Here is a 27,844-nt window from a genome sequence, read left to right on the forward strand (position 1 = left end):
GAAAATGTCTTTCCAGAAGGTCTATGAAAACATTCCGCTTCGGGGCTGCCTCCTGCGTGAAGATGGGAGCAGCCTCCGGCTCACTCTCCTCGAACTTTCCTTTCTTCCCTCCCTCCGTCCCTTTCTTTAGACGCCAGGGCACCCAGAGCAGCTCTTTTCCTGCCCGACTCCTTTTCTTGGCTCAAACCACCTCCACCGCACAGGATCAGGAACAGCCCTACTCAGATGGTTTTCAGAAAGAGGCAAATTTTAAACAAAACCTTTATGAAAGGAAACAGCGGTGCCTACAACTCAACCCCATCCTTGGCCTCCACCCACAGAATGACTCCGTAACCAGGCCCAACTCACTCAGGCTGTGATGGAGTAACCCCTCACCTCCCACCTCCTCCAGTGATCCGCACTAAGAGGCGTGAGGCCTCGCCTTGGCGCCTCCGTCAAAAGCACCACGGCCAACCCGGCACACGGGGAAGTGGTGCTCATTCCCTCCATCCCACCTGCAAGACGAGTGCGATGAAACCCACACACCCTAGGTGACGGTTGGACTGGTTCCGAGTAGCTTTTTAGGGTCTCATTCTTAAATATGAACTGCCAAGACCACCCAACATTTGAGGAAAAGTCTTTAAAATTATGGAACAGGATAAAAACAAACCAAAAGTGGACCTAAAAGGGAACTAGATACAATGCAAGGAACAGTAGAAAGTGTCAAAAAATTACAGTTTCCTCAGAAAGAGATTACATCCAGGAAAAGAGAACAAAATGCAACAATCAAGGTACAAACAGAAGAAAGAAAATTTAAAATAATCGCTAACACAACAATTGTAAATCAACTATACCTCACCTAAAAAAAAAGTTGCTAAGATGCTTTAAAAATCAGTAAGAGTTTACTGAAGGGAATGAGCCTGCAGAGTAGAACCAACACATCACCTGCCCAACGAACAGAAAACCGTCTAAATGGAGAGATGACACCAAAGCTTCCAGGGAGGAAATCAGGTCACACATAGGGGACTGGGCTTCTTCTCATGCTGGAAGGTAGAAGCCAGGGGAGCAACTCCTTCAAACTTCAGCAGGAAAATGACATCCAATCCACAGTTCTATACCCAGCCAAACTACCAATTCCGTGTCATTTAAAAGCATTTTCAACATTTTAAGTCTCAGGAAACCCACTTCCCATGTGTTCTTTTGTCAGGATGGTACTGGAGCAAATACGCTACCAAACAAGCGTGTCACCCAAGAAAAGAACACACAGAAGCCAGAAAACAGGACTTCTGTTACAGGACAAAAAGGCAGGACGCCAGCCCAATCTGTGCAGAACAGTAGGCGCCAGAACAGACAGTGTCTGATTCTGTGGAAAACTGTACTGGGAGGCATTTCACAGAGTCAAAGGGTGGAGAAAGAAGCTCAGATCAAACTGAGCAGTTAAAAAGATAAGATCATTATTAAACCTCAAGAAAAATAAGAAGGGCCAATACACTTGTTGGCCCAGCAATAAACAAATGTACATGGTGATAACCATTATGGCTTGGCCAGTTGCACACTGCACCAGGGTTTGTAAATGCAATTGAACGGGACATGGCCACACCCGTCTGCTTACACCCTTTTTGGCTGCTTTTGCTCTGTGACTGCAGAGGTGAGTCACCACAGAGACTGAATGGCCCACTTACTATCTGGCAACCTTACAGAAAAAGCTTGCCAAGCCCTAGATCACAGGAAATGTCCAATAACTATTTGCAGGGGTAGGAGGGAAGGGGAAGAGGGTAGAGATGAACTGAAATGATCACCTGCTGTGAGGCTGGACTCTGGTTGCCTGCACGATGTGGGGATGGGCTGGGAAGACGAGAAACCATTTTTTGTTTTAAGCCTTTTTAAGAGCCATTTGATTGTTCAAACTATGTTTGAGTATTGCTTTGATATACCAAAAAAAAAAAAAGAATTTTAAAACAATTGAACAGAACTTACTGAGATTTAGAGCAGCAAAGCCCATGTTCTTCTGGGGTCTCGCCTGCTGCAGCCCTGTAGCTGCCTGAATGCCTGCAGTACATGGAGTTCGGGGGCTGAGCTGGCTGACCACGCTCCCAGGCCCAGCGCGCTCCTCCTCCTGGGTCTTCACTCAGCCTGGTACCCCCACCCTGGTTCAGGAGGGACAGTCCTCCAGGGAATAGGGTCTACTGTCCCCGACCCTAGAGACTAAGATTATCCCCCTTCCCGGCTCCCACCCACCCCACCCCAAGACCAAGCGGCAGGAGGGAGCAGTTTGCAGTAATGAGCACCCCCTGCCCCAGCCCAATCCTGCTGTTCCAATGCATGGTCCTGGTCATGGGCCAGACCTCCTCTCACCCAGGCTACCGGGTCCACACCCCACCCACACACCCCCTGCTTCCCAAACCGCCTCGGCCAGCTTTGGCCAACAATGCCAGAAAGGATGCTGACCCAACTGCCAACTCCAGACGCACACATGCCACCGAGGGCCTAGGCCCCTCTGAAACCCACCCTTAGGCCTGGGGCAGGAAGATGTCCACCCCAGCTCCCACCCCCCCAGGTCCTGGAAGCACTGGACAGAGAAAGGAAAGCAGTTTCTCATTTAGCAAGAGAACAGCCAGAGAACAGAGGCCTCACACAAGTTTTCAATCAAGCTTTTAATGAAAAGATCATAAAATAACAGTTTCTCATCACTGTACATTAAGACTGCACGCTTCTGAATGGAGAGATCGGTGAACTGCTTTACTATGACACTTGAGGGTTGCATACCTGCAGCTCTGACCTGAATTTATCCAAATTCTCGAGGGAAGTGAACTCAGTGTGATGACTGACAGTGGCGGTGGCCAGTACAGGAGTGCGATCGTGGTCCCCCCTTCCGGGGAAGGGCGTGTAGCAGGACATGATCCCTCTTCCAGTTCCCATTAAACAAAACAGCTATAACCCCATCCCTCCCCTCCCCCTCGAGGTATTTGTGAATGGGCCAGTGCCCAACCTAGGGTCCCTCAACGGGGGAGGGGGAAAGCAAATGATGGGTGGGGGACAGAGAGGTTCCCCTCAGCACCTGGCCCCACAGGGCCCCGCCAAGTGGAGGGGGGGAGCCCTGGGGATCCTCTCTGCCCTGAGTGAGGTCTGTTATGCAGCATATTTGAGGTCAATAAATTACAGCAATAAATAGCAAGGTGAGGTAGGGGGAGGGGTTCCCGGTAGAAAATTAAAGTGGGGTGACAAGCCCGGTGGGGGATGGGTGGTCCTAGGCAAGGGGTCCCAGGCAGCCTCAATTCCCACAGCGTACACCCACCCCGATTTGGAATGTCAGACTGAGGCTCTGGTCAGGCCCCGCTCCACAACCCCTTCCTGGCATCGGGTTCACAGGTTCAATGATGCCCAACCTGGCTCTGGGGAATAGCGAGGGCCTTGGTCCCTACAGGGGGCCGGTAGGGCTGGGATCCCTGGTCTGTTCTGAGGCCTGGCGCCTCTGCTTTCGCCCCCACAAGCCAAGGGGACGGGACGGATGCGGCCGCCTCTGCCCTGATCCCTGCCCTCCCGGCTGCCCAGGCCTCACCCTGACTCAGGACGGCCGCGGGGAGGGCGGCTGGGGTCCGCCTGCCCAGCCAGCCCGCCCCGATCGCACTCCTGCATACGGCCAGTCCAGTGAATACTGACGGGTGGGTGTGGGGGCGGGGGCGGCGGACAGCCCAGAGCCCCCAAGTGGCGACCAACGGTAACACACACGGCTGTGTGAGGTTCTGAAAGTCCGTCTGTGTCCAGATTGTTCGTTTCACAGGCTGAGGTGTATGGCTATGCTGCAAGTCTCTGAGATTCGTATTTGCTTAAAGGTTCATCTTTTCTTCTTTACCTTTTTTGCAATCCTGGAGGAGCCCCGGTGGCGGGCTCGGTCTGGCGGGAGCGTGCGGTGGTGGAGCCGTCTACCGCTCGCTCGCCCCAAGTCTGAGAAATAAATACATTCATCACTGCACAAACATATTGATACAAAAACAACACTGTTCAGAGTGTTTGCACCGTCTGTGTAGGTAAGGACCGGCCCAGTGAGCCCCTCCCACTGCCGGGGTGGAGGTGGGGGTCCCCAGGGGGGCGGGGACCCGCTGGAGTCGACGGAGCTGTGCAAAGGTCCTGGCTTTTTGGCTTGAGAGGGACCCTCACATCAACCCACCCAAGGGTCGCAGGCAGAGCAGCGGGATGGGGGCGCACATCCATCCCAGGGCCCAAGCCCAGGCTCAGGTCCTGTGGCCAGAACTGACAGCCACCCCTACTAGCTGGCTAGCTGGCAGGACCACCACAGTCTAGCCAGGAGGCCTGGGGGGCGGGTCAGCACGGGCCCAAGCTCTTTGGTGCCAGCTGGGCTGGGAGAGGCCCGGGCTGGGAGGAGGGCTCAGGGGCCTCCACGCCTGCCCCGGCCCCACGGCGGCCCCTCTGCCCGTGAGCCATTCCAGGGCCTACTCAGAAGGGGCTCCGGCGGGAGGTGGGGTTCACTGGGACTGGCCTTTTATCTGCTGAGGTCTGAAACTGTAAAAGTTTATGTAAACAATGAGATAAATATATTAGTATCTTTTTTCTGAGCCCATTGAGGTTCCATACGCATTCAAAATGTGCTTTGGTTTAAAAAATAGGTTTTGTGAATTTGGATGTGAGCTTTTTTCTTTTTTTTGTTGTTGTTGTTTATCCTCTTTCCTACATGACATCTGCTATTTTCTGTTTCCTGTTTCTCCGAAACATTCAGGAATTAAGTGACTAAAGCAGAGAACTGTAAGCCGCCCTTGGCCTCCAACAGCCTAATCTCCTGGTGAGGCTCTAACACACGTCCATGCACACACTCACAAGCACACATTCCACATGAAACCAAAGGAAAAGGAAAACAAAACCAAGTGTTGTGTTAACCCCGCCCGCCCCACAAACCCTTAAAGTCTTAAATAGGAAACTAGTGTTTTGCTTTCTTGTTAAAATACAGAGAAGGCTCGATATATGATACAATACTCAGGTGGGTACAATACTACGTCGCACGAAGGTCGTCGAGTGAGGGCCTCTGCGCCCAGTCCCTGAAGCTCTGCCATGAACCACCTGCTTCACCGGGGGCCACGCCCAGGGGCGTGTGTGCAGCTCCCGCTACAGACTTCTGTCGTGTGGCTTAAGTGCTGACGGAGTAGGGGGGTCGGGAGAGCAGAGGCGCTGGAGGGGCCCCCGCCTGACTTGCTGGAACACAAGTCCCCAGAGGGGAGAGGAGCAGCCCGAGGCCGGGGGTACCCCAAGGGCTCAGCAGGGCCCCATGTGGCCTGCGTGCCCTCACTCCCAACACCCACCACTCGGGTCCCTGAACTCAGGCTCTGGTTTCAGCTGGAGGGTCTCTGGAGGGGTGGAGGGTGGGGGTAGGGGACGACTCCGGAATTTTTTGGTCTGAACTTAAAGTAGAAAAAAGAAAAAGAAATGAAAACATGAAGCAAAACGAAGAAGATAAAGCCGCTGGTCCAGCCCTGTGGCTGCAGTAGGCTGAGGACAGTGGTGCCGACCTCTCGACCTTGGCCTGGCCTTGTGAGCATGGCTCTAGGCCCATGGAGGTGTCTGAGGCTGGTGGAGAGCCCAAGGCGAGAGGTGAGGGTAGGGTGGGATTCAGGGCTGAGCCCATGGGTGGCAGCCAGCCTCTCCCCAGACCGCCCAGAGATGCCAAAGCAGAACAGGTCCCCACCCTGCCAGGGGGGTGGGAGAAGATATACACATCCCTGTGGTCAGCCCCTCTGCACTGGTCAGGTAGGGGCTGCTGCTCTCCCGAGGTCAGGCTCTTGCAGGCCCAGGGGACAGGATGGGGGGGGCTCACTTCCGCCCCGTCCTGGCCTGGCCGGGAGCCTCCAGGAACTTGTCCCACTGTGTGGCTCCCGTCTCCTGGCACCTGGTCCTGTGCCGGGGGCTCCCCAGGGGCTGGAGCACCTATACCCCCACTCAGGCCCAGATGAGAGGCAGCTCGGGCTCCCTGACGCCCAGCAGCACACTCAGAACACCTTCAGGGTGGCCAGCTGGCCACACGCGCACAGAGGAAGTACAGGTGCCCCTTCTGAGAGGGGGCACAGGTGGGGGGCCCAGGAGGGCGACAGAAGGGAAACACAAGCGTCACGGCCACAACTGCCATCACCAACCAACGTCCTGTTCTCACAAATTCAAGAGGTAGCAAAAGGTCAGAAGTCTCTCCACCTTGATGGGCAAGGAAGGAAGGAAACGCGACATGAGTCCACACGTACCGCGCACACCACACACACGGAGAAAATGGAAACGCGTACCAACGTCCTGGCACCGCGGCCAGCCTCCCCCCGCCCCCCACCAACCCCAGACCTTCCAGTTCCAACATTCACATACACGTTACACGGGGTTTTCTCTTAATAAAAAACAAGTACCTCTAAACAAAGAATATTCCTCAGAAACTATGGGAAAAGCACTCTCTCTCCTGAGGCAGCCGAGGCAGGGCTCGGGGCCCAGGGAAGCCTTTGGCCAAGAAGGGCTTCTGGGGCCTGGAGGGTGGGCGCCCAGCCCACAGTCGGGCAGGGGGGGGTGGCTGCCCTGGTACATTCAGTCTGCAGACCCAGGCTCAGCCCCGAGGGGCCGGAAGGAAAATAAACTCTTGTTGGTTTTGGTTTAAAAAACAGAATTCAAAAAGAAAAAAGGAACAGATCAGTAGGAATAACAGCCACACAGGCCCAGAGGGCTCTTTAGTTGTGGAGAGGTAGGCGGTGGGGGCCCCTGACTGTCCCAGCACCAGTGAGCGGTGACCCCTGGCTCGAGGAGGGAGGGCGCTGTCTCCTCCCTCTGGCACCGCTCCCCGCAGAGCCAGGCTGGCAGCACAGACACCCCGGCCGCAGCAGCCCTGCTCCCCGCAGCATGGAGGGAGGCCCCCACTCCCCCTGCTCCAACACAGCCTGCGGGACACCCCCCGTGACCCACTCCCGCAGGCCCCGCCGTGGCCCTCACGGGGAACTGGGCCGGGCAGGATCAGGAGGCAGACGGCGCAGCAGCCACATGCACTCGGGTTGGGTGCTGGCTGCCCGCTTCTCCCCTTGGTACAGACTGTGGATTAAAGCTCTGGGCGGGGTGGGCTGCACCAGGAACTGCCCCACACCCGGGGCCTGGCCACTGTGCCCCTTCTTTCCTGGGTGCCCGCAGGCCAACAAGTGTCTTTGGCTTCTAGGAGGGGGAGGTGTGCATGCGCAGGTGGCTGATGAGGTTGCGCTGCTGCGTAAACTTGCCCCCGCACAGCTGGCACTCGTAGGGCTTCTCGCCCGAGTGCACGCGCATGTGCTCAGTGAGGCGGTACTGGCGGGTGAAGCGCATGCCGCACTCGTCACAGGCAAAGGGCTTCAGGCCCAGGTGGCTGCGCATGTGGCGCGTCATGGTGCCGCGCTGCGTGAACATCTTGCCGCAGATGTTGCAGGGGAAGGGCCGCGTCAGCCAGTGAGTCTTCTCGTGCTGCCGCAGAGTGGCTGGGTCCTTGTAGGTCTTCTCGCAGACCGAGCACTTGAAGGGCCGGGGCTCGGCTGCGTAGGCCGCGCTGGGCGCTGACAGGTCCTCGGCCTCCTCCTCGGCGCCCCCGCTGCCTGTCTCATAGGCACCCTCCTCCTTGATGAAGAGCTCCTCCTCTGTGTGCGTCTCCACGTGCGCGTTGAGCTGCTCGGAGCTGGGGAAGCCCTTAGCGCAGGGGATGCACACATACAGGTTGTCCCCATAGGACACCGTCTCATAGCCCTCCTGCCGGTACATGTAGTGGGCGCCGGCATGGCCGCTGCCGCCCTCGCTCCCGCTTTGCCCACTGTCCTCACTCCCATCCTTGCCGTTCTCCTCCTCCTCCTCCTTGCAGGGGTATGAGGGCTCCCCGTAGGGCCCGCCCGCCACCGCATTGCTGGCCAGGATGCCGTTGGGAACCCTGTCCCCAAGCCCTTCAGCCTCCTCCCCTGGGCAGGGACCCTTCGGCGCTGCTTCCCTCCGCTCAAAGGGGGAGGCAGCCACGGGCTCCTTCTTGGCCCACTCCTTCTTGCGGGCCGAGTGCCGGAGGCTCTTGCGGGGGGGCTGCCCGCCCGGCCCCTCCAATAGGCTCAGGGGGTTGTCCTCGGCCCCCTCCAGATCCATGGGCTCACTGGGGTTGCCCCCCAGCTCGGCGTAAGAGGCACTGTTGGCGACGGGAGGGGCGGAGGCCGAGAGGGGTGAGCCTTGCTGACTGTCACTCAGCTGGGCTGGGTCGTCGGGGGTGAGGGGGGGCCCGGGGGTGGCGGGGGGCAGCGGGGGGCTTTTCTTGGACAAGTCCAGGCCCAGCTCCTGCTCGCAGCCCCCACCACTGCCATTGGTGCTGCAGCCACCCAGGCCGGCCTCCCCGCTGGCTGGACAGACCGGCCGACCCAGGCCGTGCGCGCTCTCCTGGCTGGAGCCGCCCAGGAAGAGCTCCTCATCGGAGCCTTTGGCCTGGGGGAGCTCCTGGGGGGTGTGGGCCCCCTTGCGCCCGTCCACGAGCCCCGGATACCGGGCCTGGATGACAGAGGCCGTGGACAGCCGCTGGCCGCGGGGTGGCCGCCCCAGGCCGGCCCCACCCCGCCCGGAGCCAAAGGGTTTGCCAGCTCTCTTGAGTTTGCGCCGGCAGAGAGCTGCCAACTCGGGCAGCTGGAGGTAGCTGGCGGCGGTGAGGAGCGTGCTGAAGTTGGGCTCGGCTGGCTGGTCACTGGGCAGCAGCTTGCCGGTGTAGATGAAGTCCAGGATCTGCTGGAACACCGTGGAGCTGACCATGTCCGTGTCCAGGTTGATGAGGTTGTCGTGCAGGACCAGGGACTTGAAGTAGATGCTGCTGGCGGCCAGCACGTTCTTGTGGGCCCGGAAGATGGAGTTCTCCACCATGATGATGACGTCACACAGGAAGCCCTTGGTCCGCTGCTGGTTCAGCTGCAGCAGGAGCTGCTTCGAGTGGCTGGGCAGTTCCATGTCGGGCCCCATGTCCCCACGCCCTGCCCACACGCACCACCTGCGGGCAAGAACAGGTACGCGTGTGCATCAGCGGGGGACCCTCCTGGGGTCCGGCACCTGGGCAGGGAACTCACGCCACCCAGGCTGCCTGAGAAGGGGGGCGGCACCAGCCCATCTGCAGACTTGAAAACACAGAGGACAATGCACATGGTGGCAGGCAACGAAACTGGGATTTGAACTTGGCCCAAGGTATCATCTCCGCACTAAAGGAAGCCAACCACGTGCCCAGATGGGACCCAAAGGTCTTTGGCCCGTCTTTGGCCTCATAGACCCAAAGGCAGGGATCTATGAGGTGCTGGGTGGCTGGACTTCTCACGTGGGCATGCAGCTTCCCAGCTTTCGAGACAAGCCAGAAATCCAGGTTTTCAGGTGAAATCACCCCATGCAAAATGAAGCTTCTTTTTCCTTAAATACCACGTGGGCCAGATCAAACATGCAGCCTCTGGTCTGCGACCTCTGCTCTAGGCTGGGTCTCTCTCCAACAACCCTAGAGGCTTCCCAAACTCTGAGGTTTACCAGCATCACTTGACACTGCAGCCCAGCTGCCACCCCCACCCCACAAGGCCTTGCCCCACCACAGGCACTGAGCACCCATCCCCCCTACCCCCTGCCTGGGCCTCCAGGTGCTGAGAAGAAAAGGCAGCCTGGCCAAGCCCTGGCACCGCTGGGCCCCAGGGACTTTCTGGGCAGGGCAGGCAGTGCTGTCTGAGCCTGGGAAACTCGCCAGACTGGCACAGATGCTAACTGATGTCACTGAGGAAAACACATGCAGAGGAATTCTGTGGTGGCTGCGTGGCAGTGTGCACAGGGGTCTCTGGGAGCAGCGTGCCCCAACCATGCACCCACCCCACTGGGCAGCAGGGTCACAGCGCACGGCCGTGGCTTCCCCTCTCGAAGCTCGTGCCCTCCCAAAGGTGCTCTGAGCCGTGAGGCCGACAAGGGGCTTTCATGTCCTTCTGCTCACGGCCCAACCTCGGAGAGAAATTGACTGCTCTGAGCCTCCCCCACCTGGGATCAGCTCCTACCAGGCGCCCAGCCCTGCCTCCCTCAGGACAGAGCCCGGAGGGGTTGCACCCACCTGCCTTCCTCCCACTGGTCCGTACCTGCCCTTGTTTGCAAAGACAGAGGAAAACCCCCCATGATCCTGTGCACCCCAAGGAAGACTTTGAGCACCCAATGACCACGTGGGCCGGCACTCAGGGCCTGACAGCAGGAGGCAGCAAGCACCTCAGGCCAGCTCGGCCTTGTCAGGCTGTTCCGAAGCTGGAGCCCAGATCGCGCAGAAACCAGCCCTCCGCCACTCCCTGCCCCCAGAACCAGCCAGGCAGGGACAAAGAGCCCAAGGCGCGGCCTCCACACTGGCCTAGACACCTAGCCCCAGCACCCAGGACAACTGGCAAGGGGACTAGCCGAGGGCAGGAGGTCCTGGCCTCCGAGAGCCAGTGAGTCCACAGCAGCCCTCCTCCCCAAGCCCCAGCCTCCCCTCTATGCTGCCAGCGCTGCCCGCACACAAAGGACTGCAGGCCAGGACACAGGCTGAGAGCTGCAGGCTGCCCAGAGTCCCAAGGAGGAGGAGCAAACATCCTCCCTCTGCCGCCCCCGCCCCCAGCTCCCCCTCCCTGACCTACCGGAGTGCCAGGGGCCCAGAAACCATGTGAGCAGCAGCCAGCGGGGGTGGCCTCCTTGAGCGCGTGGACTCCCTGGGGGTGCATCAATGCCTGGTCACCTGGGGAAGGGAAGACAGACAGACATGGTCACCCACAAAGGCATCAGCAAGGGGAGGGGGGAGGTGCTGGGGGACCTCGCTCCCAGGAAGGTCTGGGGGTCTCTCTGGCTGGGACGCCCAGACAGCTGGGCAAGAGACAGTGGTCATAGTGCCCACAGTCAGTCCCCATGGTAGGAAGAACGCAAATTTGGGGAGCTCGCCTGCACCCTCTTCCCACCCACCCCCACAGATTTAGGATACTGCAAGGGCTACCTAGATCTGGGGGAGCTGGTGGCAGGCACACAATTCCTGGAGGGCGGGCAGGCGTGGTGGCAGGAGGCCTGGGCAAGGCCCTTTCCAGGCTGGCCACATTTACATAACAAAAGGTCAAAATTGGAGGCGCTGGTGCAACGGGCTATTTATAAGAACCAGTCTCAACCGCTTCTGGCTCTCCTGCTCCTTTCCTTCCCTTCCCTCCGGGTCTGCTCTCCCCCCACCCCACCCCCGCCCAGAGCGCCCAGCCCCCTCCTGCCCAGCCCAGCCTGACCACATGGCGTTTGCAGGCTCGCCCTTTCAATACCAGCCCGCCAAGGCCACTGGCAGCTGCTGCCAGATGTGGGTGGGCTCCACCTGCCCCCCCCCCAGAGCTTTGGGTCCTGCGGGAGGGGGTCCTGAGGCTCCAGCTCCTTGTCCCCCACTCCAGCAGGCCTGGGCGCCCTTGGAATGGAGCCAGGGGTGGGGGAGGAGGCCTGCAGCAGCCCAGAGCCCATCCCTGCCTGCCCTTCCCCCGCCCCCAGGGCCAGGGAGGCTCAGCAGGTCCCTCAGGAATGTGACCAGACCCGGGGTGCAGGGTGGCCGGGAGGCCTCGGCTCCAGCCTGCCAGCTGTCTCTCGGCCCCAAGCACAGCTCCCCTCTTGCAGGGGTTGCTGGGGGGAGGGGGGCACGGTCAGCCCAGAGGGCAGGAGAACCAGCTCTGTAGGTCCAGCAGCCTGAGAGCGTCCACGTTTCCCCGAGGGCAGCCTGGGCCCCTCATCAGGCTCCCGGCCAAGAGAGGCCAGAGACGGAGCCAAACCCTGCCTGGGGAGGGGGGCGGAGACCACCGCAATGCCGCCGCCAGTGAGAGTGGCCCAGGAGAAAGGATGGGAAGCCACATCAGGAACCCCACCAGACCCAACGACAACCCAAGCCCCGCCCGGGCACAATGCCCACCACCTCAGCCTGGGCCAGACCCTGCAACTGGGGCTTCCTCACCCTTGTTGGAGATCAGGTCGACCAGCCTGGTCACTGCAGCCTGGAAAAGGCCCAGCGACTGACCAAGTGACTGCCCTCGAGCCTGACCTACCCGCAGGGAGGCCCAGCAGGACCAGGCAGAGCAGGCTGTGCCCTCCGCCGGGCAGGGGTGGGGTGGTGTCGCACAGAGCTGCCTGCTGGGAGTGCACATCCACCAGGAAGCTGCCCCGCCTGCCAGGCACCCCAGGCTGGGCCAAGAGTGGGTCTACATCGTGTCCATAAGCAAGGACACACCTCACCACAGGTGAGGGCCAAGACCCCTAGAAAGTGTTGCTCCTTCCCTCCCAGAGGCCTCTGCCCTCCGGCTCAACGGCGGGTGTGGGAGCAGCAAGTGCCCACCCTGGAGAGCCCACAGCAGCCAGGGAGAGAGGGCTACAAACAGCACCGTGGGGCTGGCCAGGCAAGCTGGCAGCGGGATGCCCACTGGGTACGGGGCTGGTGCTCAGCCCTGGAAGGAGCCCACCACGGGCTGGAATGAGGCTGCCGCCTGGCCCCAGCTCCTGGCACCCAGCAGCCACCTGGCAGCAGGCCCAGCAGCGTGCCAATCAGCCCCAAGGATCCCACGCCCAGCGCAGCCACACTGCCCACCCAGAGCACTGGCTCCAGAATGCCCAGGATCTTGGGCAGTGGGACAGGTCAGTCAGATGGGTGCGTGGTTGTCCCCAGATGGGCTGACCCTGACCCCGGCAAGGAAGGGGGGGAGGGGGCAGCTCTGCTCTCTTGTGAACAGAGGGGCCTGGATCACCTTCCCAGGTCTCTGTTCACAGGACGGCCAGCACCCAGCTCCCCAACAGGGCTGCTACACGGTGACGTGAGACAGGTCCTGACTGAGATCTTATTTCCTCTTCTTCCCTCCAGGCTCAGGCCTCAGAAAAGCCAGGGAGGCTGGCCCCCGCCTGGCCCCGACCCCACACACACTGAGGACAGGTCCGGGGCCTACAGAGCACATGCCCAAGGCCAGGTCCCTACAGCTGCACAGGGATCCCAGGCAAGACAAGGCCCCACCCACGTCAGGTGGTCCACATGGGCTCAGGGCTCGTGGGGAGGTCTCCCCTCCTGGAACCCACAGAGCGCAGGAGGCCATGAGAGGAGGTCTCCACATGAAAGTGGCCCTTGTTTAAGCAGGAAGCCAAGGAAAATGGCTCCAACCCCAATTCCGACAGGAGCCAATCCAACTTAGCCTGGACACCCACTGAGCCCAGAGCCTGGGTGCCAGGAAGCCTGGGCCCTCAGCCTGCTCCATCCTTTAGCCTTCAGGTGGAACCCCCTGGGGAACAGGCAGGCAGCCCTGCCTCCCTGGAGCCTGGCGGCGGGCACCCCTCCCTTCTGGAGACAGAGGAGGGCATCCCATGCCTACCTCCAGCCCACAAGGGGGGCCCAAGCTCAGGGTGTGGTTTCACCCTTGGGTGATGCTCCCAGGAGACTGTGGGCCCCTCTCTGCAATGTCCTATCTCCCTTGGCAAGAAAGAGCACCCAAAGAACCCCCGCGCACCCTGGCTGAAATGACTCGCCCCGCCCAGCCAGGATGGAGGGTCCTGGAGAGAAGGGTGAAGACAGGAAAAAGGGGTCCCCACCCCTCTTTGGGCAGGCCTCGTCACCCAGGTCCCCGGGAACCCTGACCCCTCCTCCCTCCCCAGAGCACACTTTCCGCAGGAAGCCCAGAGCTATGCTGGGTCCCCCCCGGAAAAGTTCGCTCCCGGCCCAGCCCAAAGCACCCAATGGGAGGCTATTCTTGCTCCTTAACCACCTTCTGGCCAAAGAACAACAGCCAGAAGTCACAGAAGAACACAGGACTCTTCCAGCTGACAGCGGCGTCGGGGGGGGGGGCTGCCCAGCACCCACCGAGGGCTCCACTGGCGGTGGGAGTCACAAGGACACCAGGCCACCGCCATACCCCTAGGGGCTTAAGCACATCTGACCGTGTCATTGAGGGCCTCAGACACTCGTATCCACTGCCCCCCCAACTCTGGGCCCAGCCGACCCCTGCTGTGGCCACCTGGTGCTCCAGGTGTGGCCCCGACAGGTGCGAGCACTGCCCCTCCCTGCAGGCCAGGCCCCTCCCAGGCTGCAGGAGGGCAGCTGGAGGGCAGAGCGAGAAGGCCTGGAAGGTCCCAGCACCCAGGATCCAGAAGAGCCTAAGGCCCAGCCCCAGGTCCTCCTCACCCCATACCAGTTGGAGGGCACCCTGCCTGTGGGGAAGCCTCAGAGGTGTTCTCTCCACCTCCAGTGCCAGATAAGAAGACAGGTTCTGGGGGTTAAGCAACTTGCCCAAGGTCACAGGAGCAAGCAGGTGGCAGAGCCTGACTCCAGACTTTCCTACCCTGAGGACAGACACCTGCACCTCCTTCTCCCAGGGGCAGGGCAGGGGAGCCAGGAGGAGGGCCTCGGCCTGCAGGTCCCCCTCATCTCCCCCTCCCACAGCCTACCTCACAGCAGGCCTCACCTGGGCTACACCACCCAGGGGCAGGCCTACTCTTGGGGACCCAGGCTGTGCCCTCTCTGGCCTGCCCCTCCAGACATGGGTTGGCTGTGGGTGGGACCCACTGCTCTGGGCGAGTCCAGCGGGTAATCTGGCCCAGACCTGGATGCCGGCCAGCAGCTCCTGGCTCGTCTCCCAGACCATCCTCCTGGAAAGCAACGGGCTCCACGAATGCCAAGAGCCCTGCCCTCCTTCGGACAAGACTTCTACGAAATTAACAACTCAGTTCCATCAGCACGCTGGTGACGTGGTGATCGGGGCCTGGGGCTGGGCTTCTCCCTCAGGTCCCTGAGCAGTGCGGGAGGTGGCATCCATCCACCCCAGCACGACCTCCCTGAGTCTGCCCCCAAATGCCTGCAGCCCCGCCTTCCCACATGTGCACTCCCACCCAAGAGGCTCATGGCACCACGAGGGGAGGCCTGGCGGGGCCACAACCACAAACCCCACTCTCCAGGGCTCCAGGGCGAGCCTTGCACACTCACCTCACCCCTGGCCTACAACCCGCCCGTTACTCCCACTCCCAGGACGACCCGGGTACCTGCAGCTGGATTTCCCCTGCTGGCACTGGCACAGCTAGCTGGCTGGCACCGGGGAGGGTGCGGGGCAGGGTCACACTGGGAGGCCCCCAGCCTGCCTGAGTCTGGCCAAGAGTGTTGAGCCAGTGAGACAGGGGGTGAACTGGGGAGAGGCAGGTGAGAGTTGCCTGGAGAACAGTCACCATTATGAAAACTTCCAGACTGTGCCCACACTGCACTGCCCCCCATCCCCACCTGAAGGGGCCTGAGCTCTAGGTAAGAGGCTTGCTTGCAGCAAAAGAACTAGAGCCTGGAGGCAGGGAGCCTGTGGGAAGCTGGTGGGGCGGCACGGCCAACTGGGAGCATCCCGATCAGGCAAGGAGCAAGGAACTCCTGCTGCAGGGAGACAGGCCCTGGCAAGCTGGCTCCTGCGCCCCCAGCCCCACTTCCTACTTGTCCTGCTGGGTGTCCGGCACAGTCCAGGGACCAGTGGCAGCATCGCCCAGGGTTTTTGTTTCTTCTTTTAGTTTTTTTTTTTTTTTAATATTTGTTTATTTGGCCGTGGCATGTGGGATCTTTGTTCCCCAACCAGGGATCAAACCTGCGCCCCTTGCACTGGAAGCACGGAGTCTTAACCGCTGGACCACCAGGGAAGGCCCTAGCCCAGGGTTTTGAGAAACGCAGACAGTCTGGCCTCACTCCAGACCTCAGAACCAGAACCTGCACGCACACTGGACTGTGGGTTACAAGCTTTCTACTCCCCAGAAAGCCCGAAGCTCGGCAGGTAGTAAATGCTCAGTGATGGGTGTCAAGAGGAAGGAGGCGGCCCCAGAACTTGAGAGATCGAGGTGGCACTCTGTTACTGAGGGCGTCTTAGAGGCAGGACAGTGGCCGCGGGCGGGCAAGGGGTTCTGGGCACGGGTGGCAGGCAGAGTGCAGGGAGCCTGGGCCACCCGCTGCAAAGGAGTCACCGTCCCCCACCTACCCCGGGATACCTTTCAGGAGTCACGGAGCAGCAGCTGCCCAGCCCACGGCTCCTCCAGGACAGAGACTCCAACATCACAACTTCAAACCCAACCCTAGAAGCTCACTATGTCTTACACTAACTAAGGACTCTCAAATATTTAAAAAACAAAATAAAAATACTCTGCATCTTCTATCATCATCCCTTCGTACCAGAAGACACTTCATGACTGAAAACCAGGAAGAACCACCTCAGGGTATAGGAGTCCTTCCCCGAGAAAGCGCAGCTGACCCATCCACCCACGCAGCCGTCGAGACTCCCAGTGGCTGGCACCCAGGCCCTGTGCCCTGCCTGTAACGGCCTGGCCCTGGAATCAGAAAAACAAAACCCAAACCGGATGCCAGATGGCAACGACGGGCTTCAACTAGCTGACCAGACACTGAAAGAGGTCATCCCAGGCAGAAAAGAGAACGGTCAGACTTTAAAAAGACCCAGACTGAAGACACACAAACCCTGGGTCCCAGAAGCCATGCAGGCGTGGAGCCCCTCCAGCAGTGGGCAGGCCCCAGGGCTCAGGCCAAGCCTCGCACGGGTCACGAAGAGCTGACTGTCACCGTATCCCACGGCCTGGCTGCCTACACGGGGAGCCTCCAGCAAGCGGCTGAGCAAAGCAGCCAGACCCGAAAGGGACAACACAGCCAGTTCTGGTCAAGGTGGAAAGCAAGGGTGGGTGAGGGGAGGGATTGGGGAGTGGAGGGGGCTTGAAGGACACACGAGGGCCTTCTGTTCTGGTGTTTTCTCTCAGGATGGACGCTGGATGCGTGTCCACCTGGGAAGAGTCCGTGGCGCTGTTGCTCACAACTGCGCACACTTCTTAGGTATGACTATGATGTACTTGGCTTCAACAGGTGCACAGAAATCTTCAGGAGGGACAGCAGGGCCCGTCCCAGGCCTGATGAGCAAGCTGACCGAACCCCCAACTAATCACAACAATCCCCAGACAAGACGCGGCACCAACAGGACAGGAGGGAACCCTACAGTCCAGCCACGGACCCACAGGACACCTAATAAAGACCACCTTAAAACCTCTTATCGGGGCAGATCTGTGCCTGCCATCTGAAGGCAGCAACAACCTAATGACATTTTTAACCATCCTAGTGTCCAAGGAAGAGGGAAGGGGTCTTCAAATCCTGACAGGCATGCTTAGGAGAGGAGAGGACATTCCAAGTGCACCCAGCAAGGCACCAACAACGGCCCCAGGAGCTCCAGGCTGGACAAGGCCCTCAGGGATCGGGAGTCAAACAGAAGGATCCCTGCCCTGAGTGAAGGACCAACCCCCAAGCCCAGGGCCTCTGACCAAGGACTCAAGGAGCTAAACCAAAGATCAAGGATCAGGTTGTTTTAGTCCAAAATGGAAAAAAAAAAAAAAATCAAGTAGACACATCTTGGGCACCTACCAGTTTTTAAAAAGCCATTTTTAAGGAAAAAACTAGGGAACCGCTGTGGAAGACATTTCAACCTGTGGCTCTGTGCCTGAAACGCCTGCAGGATGGCACTTACAGAGAAGAAGTCTCACCTGTCCAGCAGGTAATGTGACGGGCCCAACAGAGGAGAGGCCGAGCTCAGAAAGGGAGTCAGACAGAGGGGCCCCCAGGACTCAAAGAAAAGTGCTCACAGAGCTTCTTCAGACGGCATCCCGGGGGCGCTTGGGAGGGCTGTTTGGCATTAAGGAACCCGGTTTAGAGACAGAAAAAATAAACAGGCTCTTCTCTGCCTGAGGAAGCAGAGCTGGGGGAGGGGGGTGAAAGCCGGGCTACTCAGGCAGCAGCAAAAACAGAAACCCTGACATTGCCCCATGATGACATGTGGGGTCAGTGCCACCTTGGAACACGACAAGGGGGGGGCCGGGGCGCAGGAACCACAGTGATGCCCAGCACTTGGGTGAGTCTCAAAAGCACAATGAGCGCCCAGCTCTATGTCCACAGAGAGCAAACCCGCTGTCCAAGAATGCGGACGAGTGTGGGGAACCGGCACACACTCGGCAACAGTTAACCCCAAATTTGGAAAAGCAGTGACATTAGGAGCGGCCCAGGGAGCAGCCCGGGGCGTGGGGGCCATTTCTTACAGGGGTGGGGGGAAGGGTGCACGCCTCCCACTCTTTACAGCCAGATGTGTGCACACGTAACTCACACCTTGTGGTTCATACTCGTGACAACCCACAGCACAGCCCAGGTCCACAAGGAGCCAACGCGCTCGGTGCGGAGAGACTAGGGTATTCCCGATCCAGGGAGGGGTTGAGCACCCCCTCCCACCCCAGGGGACCCCCGCACGCAGCCACATGGCCGGGAACAGGGCAGCACCGTGTGAACTAGGGCTTCAGGGGCCAGTCCCACAGGACATGCCCAGAAAGTGTCACTCAGTCCCAAGAGAAAGCAGCAGAAGCCAGAGCCCCTGCACCTGGGGGAATCCTCCCGACGGGAGCCACTTTGAAGGACCGTACAAGTCCAGCATGTGAATCCGACCCCCGTGGTCCCAGCTGTCAACCCTCAGTTCTCTCCTCAAACGCCAATCCCATCAAGTCACTCTCCTGCTTACAGCTCTCAATGGACTCCCGGGGCTTGGATAAAGTCCACACCTGGGCCGGCCCATGGAGGGCTTCCAGAGGGCCAGGCCACCCCTCCACGCGGCCCCCACCAGTCAGGCCCGGGTGCCCCCTCCTCAGCGAAGCCACCCAGCACTTCTCCCCCCACCCAACATCAGCACTAGCTGCCCAGCTGCCACCCAATAGGCTCCTGGGGCCAGGGACCTTGCGTCCCACTAGCCTGACGGCCACAGCTGCTCCAGCCATGCAGGTTTGCTAGGGGAGCAAATGCCAGAGGGGAGAGGCAGGGCTGAGGGGACAGGATGGGGTGGGGAGAGGGGAGGTGTAAAGGAGGATGCCACCCGCCCGCCGCCCCAGCCCTAGCCCACCGGTCAGAAACTGTTGTCCACATTCTTGAAAACTAGGAAGGACCCCCAAAGAACTCTTTGGTGGCTTGTATGCTACTCTTCTATTTACTGTGTTAGAAAAACTGGTAACTTAAAAAATATTTACTTGATTTAAAATTATCAACAATAAACCCATTTTATGTTAACATAAATGATGTTTTTATGGAGGAAAAAAACTATCCCAAAAGAAAAGAAAATCAACAAGAAGGGTGGCACTGTTTCACATTTTTGCAAATGTCTTTAACGCCTGGCTGAACAGACGTAGCTGGATCCTCACATCTGCCCTGCGTTCAGCCAGTGAGGATGCGTAGTTCTGACTGAAGTCTGTGGAGAAATCCAACCTCACACAGACAGATGGGAGGGGTATTTTACCCTTTTCAGATAATGGTGGCTATTCTTCCTTGTTATTACACTTAAACTCAACAAGTGGTAGGTTCTTAAAAGGTGCAATGTAGACTCTGAAATTGTATCGGTGACTAATTCATATCTGGTTACACAAAAATCCAGTGGCCTACCCTGCACTCACATCCACCCAGGATTTTGCAACACTGAGCGCTAGTCATTCAGAAAACAGTGGTCCCGAGTCAATCACATCTTCCCACTGTTGTCAGACTTCATTATACGACACCAAAACCCGAGTGCTTCCATCACAAGAGGTCTCAAGTCAGGCTCGCAGTGAAGGACAGTGGTTCCCAAAACTGTCCCTGTCCTCTGCTGGCTCTATGGCTGGCAAAACTGTCACCTGTTTTCCTTCCCATGGTAAGGTTCACTTTGCTCATTTGAGAAAAGGTCTGACCAATTCTCCAAGTCTGAACAACCACCTTGCCTGTCAGCCCTTCTTTCAAGTAAAACTAACATTCCATGAAAAAAAGCAGCTCGCAGACACTGCTGTTCCTGGAATGACGTCCTGCTTCGGTGTGAGGCAAGAGAATCCACCGGGTCCTCCCCAGCTCACCACAGAGAACACTTAACATGTGTGTCCTCCAGGGTCAAGACTCACCACTGGGTCACCTGCACGGCCTCCCTGGAACAGCATGAGGAAGACCAGTGGTCCCAGCTCGAGCACCCAGGGCTGGAGCATGCAGTGTGCACCTCGGGCAGGGCTGCCCACCACGTCTTCACACCGATGATGTGTCAGTGCGGGGACAAAGGCCAGTAATGTCTAAGTATTTTGAAGAGTCCTGGGAATCCCCAGGGGTCTGCAAACCACTCTGAGAACGGCTGACAGCCGTTACCGCAAATATTTCTACCAACCCATTTTACAGGCAAGGAAAATGAGGCACGGAGAGGTCTGGTCTGGCACCTGGAGGAAACAGGCTTGACATCAGAGTCCTCTTCCCCCAAAATCACAGTTGTTCACCAAATGCTGAAATCCCAGGCAAAGGGCCACACCTGAGAGTAAGGAATTTCAAAGAAAAGAAAGGAAATGCCACTTTAAATGGCCTCCAAAAACACCCTTAGAGGCAGGGCCGGCAGAAACCACTGTGGGGCCTCCAAGACCTGCTAACTAGAGGCGGCAGTGTTGCCTGAGCAGGCGGGCGGCTGCAGGCTGCGGACTGGGTGCTCAGCCCCAGAGGCGGGCAGAGTGGAGGCAGGGAGGGGTCTCGGGAAGCAGGTGTGCACCGCCTGCCCACGGCACCAGGCCAGCCCCACTGCCCTTATCAGCGTCAACATGCATGGAATGTGGGACTTTGGAAACTATCCCCTCCCCTGCCCGCACCCCTCTGGGGCTCGAATTCACCTACCACAGCCACAGGGCAAGCCGAGCCCACGCCCAGCACCCCCCCCCCACCTGCAGCCTCGTGGCAGCGGCTTGCTGGTGGTGGCCCAGGGCCCCTCCCCTTGCAGCCCAGCGGGGATTGCCCAGACCCCCAGGCCCCTCTGCCAAGAGACAACCCCACACGCCAGAGGGAGACCCCAGCTGGTGCCCCCTATGCTGAGAGAACACCAAAAGGAGGACCCAAGCCTGGTTTTGAGCTCCGGGCTGCCCAGCCCTGCCGCCAGCCCCTAGGCCCTCCTGGAAGTGGGAGCACACGTCCAGGCCTCCAGGGGCAGAAGGGAAGAGCCACCACAGTAAGGGGTCCTCTCCGCCCCCGAGGCTTGGGGAAGGGGCCTCTCTCAGCTCCAGAACCAGACCCCCGGGCTCTGTCTCAGGCAGCCGTCTGCCCCCCACTCAAATGAAAACCCGGCTGCCCTCAGGCTCAAGCCCTGCTCAGCGGCAGGAGTCCACACGCGTGTCCAATGCACCCTCGTGCGTGTGTTGCATCGTGGTTACCCTACTCCTAGACTTTCTCCACCACATCCCAGCAGAAGGACTCTAGACCAAGTGCGTAACCTCTCCAGGCCACTCACACAGCAGGGACTGAGAAGGCAATCGGGACTGCCCAGGTGTGTCCCACCAGGCCCAGCCCGGGATAGGATCCTGAAAGGGAAGGCCCAGCCCTCTTGTGCTACCTCCCCAGCATCCCATCAGGAGCTCTGTGGGAACCATCCTCCTCCCAGTTTGCAAGCAGAGCTGCCGGAGCACCTGCTGGAAAGAAACCATCAGCCCTTTTCTACCAAAGGGGTCCCAGGGAGGGGCGGGGTGAAGAGGCCAAACACCTGAGACAGGAATCCACCCCCAGGACTACTCACTCTCAAGGGAGAACACATGGGTCCGTCTACCAAGATGTGCGCAGGCCAAAAACAGTGACAGAGGACACCCTGACTGCCCCGGACCACCCCTCCCCCAACTGCCCAGCCCAGACCACTCAGTCCCACTCCTGCCTGGCCCCAGGCCAGGTTGCTCTTCCTGCACCTCCCCCCAGGACACCAACCAGGCCCATTCCAGACCTCACCACGCCCAAGGGCCTTGCTGCTCTCCTCCCTCGTGCAGTAAGCTGCCCAGAGCAGGCGGGGGCTGTCTTGTGTCCTGGCTGCCCTCAGACGTGAACTAAGCCCCAAGACAGCCCATTGTTCTGTCCCAGCAGAGGAGGTTGGGCTGGGCTGGCCATACCTTACCTGAAGCCCCACCTCCAGTGCCCCTCCCAGCCCTCACCCCACCTCCTGGCCCCTTGTCAGTAGTTCCCTCACACACCTTACCCACGTAAATAACCTCAGGGACCCATCTCTCTCTCCCAGGTACCCTGAGGTCAAAGAGAAAAAGAAGGGGAAAGATACAGGTCCCAGGGGTCCCCAGCTGCAGCCACAGTGGGCTTGTTAGGGAACCACGAGGAACTCCAAGGTCACTATGCCTGGGCACAGAGACCAACCAGGGCCCAAGAATGCAACCAAGAGACCAGGGCAGGCAGTCCCTTAAAGTCAAGCAGGAGCAAGAGTCCTGGGGTCAAGAGCAGCAGGTGTTTCCCGGGGGACCTCCTAGGAGACGCCCCCTTAATACTCACCAGCCTGGGGTCCCTCCCACTGCCACCCCAGGAAAAGGGACCATGAAAAGGGTGAGCCCCCTCTGCACATGATGCTTCTCCAAGACCCTGGTACCTAACAGAAGCCGCTGGCTCGCTCTGTAAGCACAACCCCACCGGGCAGTCTGTGACCACCCTTGCTGGTCTTTGTGGACTCACCACTCCCTGATTCTATTATCAACACAGCTTTATTCCTGCTAAAGCAGTTGGCTGCACATTGGATTCATTTTAAAAACCTTAGGAAGCATAGATGGCTGGGCCCACCCTAGAGGTGGGCCGGGCTGGGCTCCACCAGCTCCAGGTGATCCTGATATGCAGAGGTAAGAACCAGGGCACCATCAGGCAGGCCTCCACCAGGCAGCACGGGGAACAGCACACACACTGGAGGTCAGTGTGGAGCCCATGCTCATCACAGGGTAAGTTCCCTGTGTCCACATGGGGCAGACACTGAGGCTCCAGGCCCCACCCTCCCAGCCATCAACTCTACTCTCCCTTCTCATTCACTCTGGGAACAAGAATTCACCAAGAGCTTACCATTAGCTTCCAAAGCAGCGCAGGCAAGGGAACTGCAAAGGCCATGGAACAGTCCTGCCCCTTAAAAGGCCTATAACCAGGTTGAGGAAGAGGCCAAGGGGCTGCGACCCCAGCATGGGGAAGGGAGCAGCACCTCCAACCACCTGTGTGTATGTGGGGGGGGCTGTGCCCAAGGCACTGGAGCAGCCCCTCCCCACATTCACCTGAACACCCTCGCCCCCCCTCCCCCGCAAGGTGCTGCTGGGAGAGAAACCCGAAGCGGCAGCAGCATCCTGGACCAGTGTGCACAGTGGCCACAGCCATGCCAGAGCCAGTGGCCTCTCCAGGCCCACAAGAGGTCAACTGCCCACCTGGAAGCCCCCCTCCCCAGCCAAGCCCAAGCCCCACCTTTCCTTAGGGGCCCTCAGAATTCCCACAGAATGGAAGGGGAGAGCCTCGGGAGCCCCAGGAGCCAAGCCGCCTGCCCTGCCGTACCCCACCCTTTTCACCCACACACTCAGAGAAGGTGGACCCCCGACAGGAAACAGGCACCCACCCTGCCAACACGCTCAGCAGCAGGGGACCCTCGACAGGACCTGCTCTAACCCCAAGGCCACGCTCCCCCACCCCTCCACCCACCCACACAGGGCAGGCAGAGGCGGGGCTCTGAGCCTGGCAGTGTCTCAGGGTCCCTCTCCCCACAGTCTGGCCACACCCTCCCAGACTGTGCTCCCTCAGCAGAGCCCCCCCGGCCCCGGGCCTTCCCTCCTGGACTGCGCTGGGGTCTGGAGTTGACACCCAGTTTTCCCCTCCTCGCCAAGCGCGCTGGGGGCCCACTCGCAACCCGCACCCCACCCCCACCTGCTTTTCTGGCTTTGCCACTCCCAGCTCACACCAGGTTCTGGGGCTTGGAGCCCTCCCCCAGCCCAGGTCCCTAACCCTTAAGCAAGGCCCCTCCCAGCAGGAAGCACAGCCGGCTGCCAGGCAGAGCCTAACTGGCCCAGCTGGCTGAAAGCCCCTAACTGAGGAAGCCAGGATGGGATCTCTGACCTCTCCAGAGAGAACACCAAAGGCGCCTACCCTGCAACCCCAGGACGTTACTTAACCTCCAGTTACTTGACCTCCAAGTCTGTGAGAGTGCTACACCCAGAGCGAGCCCTGAAATCTCCCAGTGTCTCTACATCCCAGCTGAAGGCTGACCGCTTAGCGGCAAGTCTGAGCAACAGCACGATTTAGTCTAGCCACACGGGCTGGGCACTGCATTGGTTCTCAAAAAACTTCGCTGAACGGATAAAAAGCTTGTGAAAGAGACTCACAGGAGCACGCAGCGGGTGCTCCTGCGCCAGCTTCTCGCAGCTCAGTATCTGCAGGGCCACACTCCTGTCACCGTTCTCCTGTCTCCCCAGCACTGCCCTCCCCAAACTGCGCGCGCTCCCCATCAAAATCCCCCTCCTGAAGCTGCCCACCCTCCGCCCTTGCCACCTCGTGCTCCCCGCAGCACAGTGCAGCCCTATCACCCCATCCTCCGATCGTCTGTTTGCCAGTCTGTCTTCCCCAGGCTGAGCTCTGGAAGGCAGCGATACGTGAATGTGAACTCTAGCTCTGTTCCCATTTTAGAAACGGGGACACTAAGGCTCAAAGAGTCAATCCCTGTCCAAGGCCACAAGGAGAGTAAACAGTGCTGAGGCCAGTGCCCCTCACGCTGCCCCCAGGAGTCCCTCCTCAGTCAGGCTCCGAGGGCCAGGACGGGAGGAACAGGACTTGTGGTTTCTTCTCTGCAGAAGGAGTCAGGAACAAGAGCCCCCACCCTCTAGTGAACAGTCCCGGGGGGCACTGGCCCTCAGCCCCAGTGGGCAAGGCAGGCAGGCCGTGGGGTGGGGCTGACTGCTGGAGGCCAACAGGCCAAGCCGAAAAGGGCAGGGCAGCAGGTCCCCCGGGTAAACTGAACTTTATTCCTTCTTCACTCCTCAACTCTCGAGAACTGCCCTGCCAGCCCTTCCACGGGGGCGAGCTGCTGATTCAAAGGCACTGCCCCCACCCCCGCCCCCACCCCCTGGCAAACAATGAGGACTCAGGGAAGGCAGCAGGCCTGTCAGCTCAATAATGCAAAACCCTGTTGCTCTGAGTCCACGACAGCTGACTTCAAGTGGATCGGAGGCTGTGCTTATTAACAAAATGAGAAATCTGATCTATGGAAAGAAAACACTATGTGAGGATTAATCCAGGACTGCAGCTTGTGGAGAAGGCTGGGCTGCTGGCCAAGACCAGGCAGAGAGGACGGGACGGTGCCTACCTGTCCCCGGCAGGTACCTCGCTGCAGGACAGGGCATATCACCTCCGCCCCACCTGTGCTGCCTTCTCTCCTTCCAGCCACTGCAGCAATCATTTCGGTTTTGCTTTAATTAAAGGCCTGGCTCCCTCGGGCTGCTTCTTCCTCTACGCAGAGCCAGCAACCAGAGGGAGATTTTTCTTTTCAGGAATCGCTTGTAAAAGCCGACAGTCTAATTTACAAGTCCCAACAACTGGCAGGAAAACACTGCAGGAAGAAATCCTGGGTGCACACCAGCACTTGAGTCAACTGGCCAGAGGACAGTCACTCAGCAACACCCCAAAACTGGCCCGCAGGAAGCAGACCAACCTGGGCGCACTGACCCCAAGGCAGGCAGGCAGGCAGGTGGGACGCCCCCTCCCAGCCTTCCTAGGCTACTACCTGCCCATGGACCTAGAGATTTCCATAATAAGCACAACCACACAGGACCGATTTCACTCACAGGCAGGGCAACCTACTCCAGGGGCAAAGGACTCAGTTCAGCCCCCAAGTATCAGCCTCCCATTCCCCCCACCCCCTTGGTACTAAGAGCCCGCTACACCAGCAATCTCACCACACAGCTTTGTCTCTGGAGGCCAGCCTGAGGCCGGCCCATCTGCTTTTTTTTTCCAGAACATGCCAGCAACCCTGCTCTGCTGAGCGTTAAGTCCGCTCCTTGAGCCAGGGCTACAGACCAGCCACATGGCCTGTGCTCCTGAAAATGTCTGCTGAAAGGCCCAGGGAGTCCAGACGCTGGCAGATGGGAACGGAGAAAAAGAAGTAAAGCCAGGAGCCAGGAAGCAATAAATGCTAGCTCCAGAAAGGTCCAGTTCCATCCCTCGAGCGGGGGTCCCTGGAGAACACCCCCAAGTTCAGCCTAGAATCTCTGGAGGCCCCTCCACTACCTGCCAGCTCTCCCCCTCCCCCCTGCACAAGAGGCACAGCCATCCCCACATCAGTCAACAATCTACAGCCACAGGATTCCTATGGGCAAAGCTCTGCCCCTCCCCCCTACCACATATGTCAGAGAGGTGGCCTCCCCGGGTTACACTCCTCCTGCCGGGGTGGGGGGGCCGGGAACCTAGCTTTCCAGATGTGCTTGGCAACCCCTACTAGAAAAAGCACTGGAGGTGGAGGGAACAGGAGAAACACGGATAAATAACTTCAAAACCGTTCCGGGCCATCCGGATCCGCACTGGGCTCCCTTCCCTAGGCAGTCCCACGCTGTTCTGGGTGGGGCCGCTGCGAGCATTATCTGGCCGCGTTCCCTCCTCTCCGTAAGTCACTACCCCCCAGGGAGAGGCATCCCCGCCTCCCTCCACCCCAGCTAAGCCTGTGTGAATATGAACCATCTCAGGAGATAAACAGAGAGTGACAAGCTGGGGCCCTTCAGCCCCCTCCCTCTGCCAGCCGGTCCCCTCCCCCTGCCAGCCGACCCCCTCCCCCAAGCCCATTTCTCTTCCTGCCAAGCGGCCGCCTGCTAAAGAGAGGTCTGGGGGCAGGGCAGCGAGCCCACCAGCCGCAGGGCCCGGCCCTCGGGGAGCAGCCCCTCCAGGCCTGCCCCTACCATGCCCGCGCGCAGCCGTCCTCCTGCGGGGAGGAGGCTGGGGAAACGACGGACGGCGCGGGGCCGCAGTCGTGGACAAGGCGAAACGCCCCGCAAGGGGCGGCGGCGGGCGCAGGGCCGCCCGCATAATAGGAGCCCGCCTGTCAGGCAGCGCCGCTCGCCGACCTGCTCGGATTAGACCGCGGATGCAGAGGCACAAAGAGCCGGCGCCCGCCTCCCCGCCGCCCAGCTCCGCACACCCGCGCGCGGGGCTTTGTGCCATGACCGCGCCGCCTGCCCTGGGCCACAAAGCGCCGCAGGCGGCAGACCAGCCGGGGGTCCCGCCCCCTCCCACGCGCGCAGCAGCCCCACGTCTCCGGGCGCGCGCCCGCCCACGCCCCTCTATCGGGGGCGCGCCCGCCGCCCGCCTCCCGCGCCCCTCACCTCGTGTGCGTCGGCGGCGGCGCTCGCCCGCCGGCCGGCCCTCCCGCGGCCTCGTCCTCGGCGCCGCCCGCGCCGCCCGCGCCCGCCCCGTCCGTCCGCCCGCCGCCGGCCCGGCTCGGCTCCCCGCCCCGCGCGCCCGAGCGCCGCTCACAGCCGCCCGCTCGGCGCCATCTTGGAAGCTTGTGACGTCGGCACCGCCCGCTCACCCCTGACCCACATCTGAATGGACGAGCGGCAAGGCGGGGTGGGGCGGGGCCGGGCCGGGCCTGGGCGGGGCCAGGGCGGGGCCTAGGCGGCCGCGCGGCGGTGCCGTGGGGGAGGGGCGCGCGGAAGGAGCAGGGACCCGGAGCCAGGACCCCGACCCCGGCGTGTGGCGGACCGGTGGCGGGTGTGGGGCTGGCGCCGTGACCTCAGCCCCGGAACACCGGACCGCACCCCTCGGATGGGGGCTCGGCCCCCACACTCGGAGCCTACACCTCTTGAGCCTGACCCTGACCCCTGGCAGTCCCGCTCCGTGCCCCCGCGGGCGGCCATCGTCACCTCGCAGCCGCGGGCTGCAGACGGCGTGGTCCGGTCTGGGGTCCTGGGCCTCCGGGTCCGGAGAAGGAAGCCCCCAGCCCGGCCCACCGCCCGCGGCCCCGCGCAGCCCCGCCGGCCCTATCTGCTCCGAGGGCGCGGAGGTTGCCACTCGCCGAGCTCAGCCAGCCCCTTC

The 27,844-nt window shown here is 60.2% G+C and overlaps 1 protein-coding gene across 2 annotated transcripts; it reads right to left on the reverse strand.

Moving 5' to 3' along the window:
• Positions 1 to 2,614: 2,614 nt before the first annotated feature.
• HIC2 (HIC ZBTB transcriptional repressor 2) lies at positions 2,615 to 27,207 on the reverse strand. Of its 2 annotated transcripts, none has more exons than XM_030836304.2 (3): positions 27,133 to 27,207; positions 10,608 to 10,705; positions 2,615 to 8,977 (listed from the first exon to the last, which is right to left on the reverse strand). In XM_030836304.2, the coding sequence occupies exons 2-3, from the start codon at positions 10,631 to 10,633 to the stop codon at positions 7,159 to 7,161; spliced, it is 1,845 nt and encodes a 614-aa protein (XP_030692164.2). In that variant the 5' UTR covers positions 10,634 to 10,705; positions 27,133 to 27,207; the 3' UTR covers positions 2,615 to 7,158. The 2 variants fall into 2 exon arrangements, with proteins under 2 accessions (XP_030692164.2, XP_060166790.1); XM_060310807.1 differs by lacking the exon at positions 27,133 to 27,207 and adding an exon at positions 25,128 to 25,560.
• Positions 27,208 to 27,844: the final 637 nt, after the last annotated feature.

This window comes from Globicephala melas, chromosome 13, assembly GCF_963455315.2.
Source record: "Globicephala melas chromosome 13, mGloMel1.2, whole genome shotgun sequence".
NCBI classification, from domain to species: domain Eukaryota; kingdom Metazoa; phylum Chordata; class Mammalia; order Artiodactyla; family Delphinidae; genus Globicephala; species Globicephala melas.

Bases quoted from the DNA above. Each gene is read 5' to 3' on its own strand.
- HIC2 (XM_030836304.2), bottom strand. From the start codon at position 10,633: ATGGTTTCTGGGCCCCTGGCACTCCG. The intron at 8,978-10,607 runs GTAGGTCAGGGA...TCTTGCCCGCAG, and splicing joins TCTGGGCCCCTGGCACTCCG to GTGGTGCGTGTGGGCAGGGC.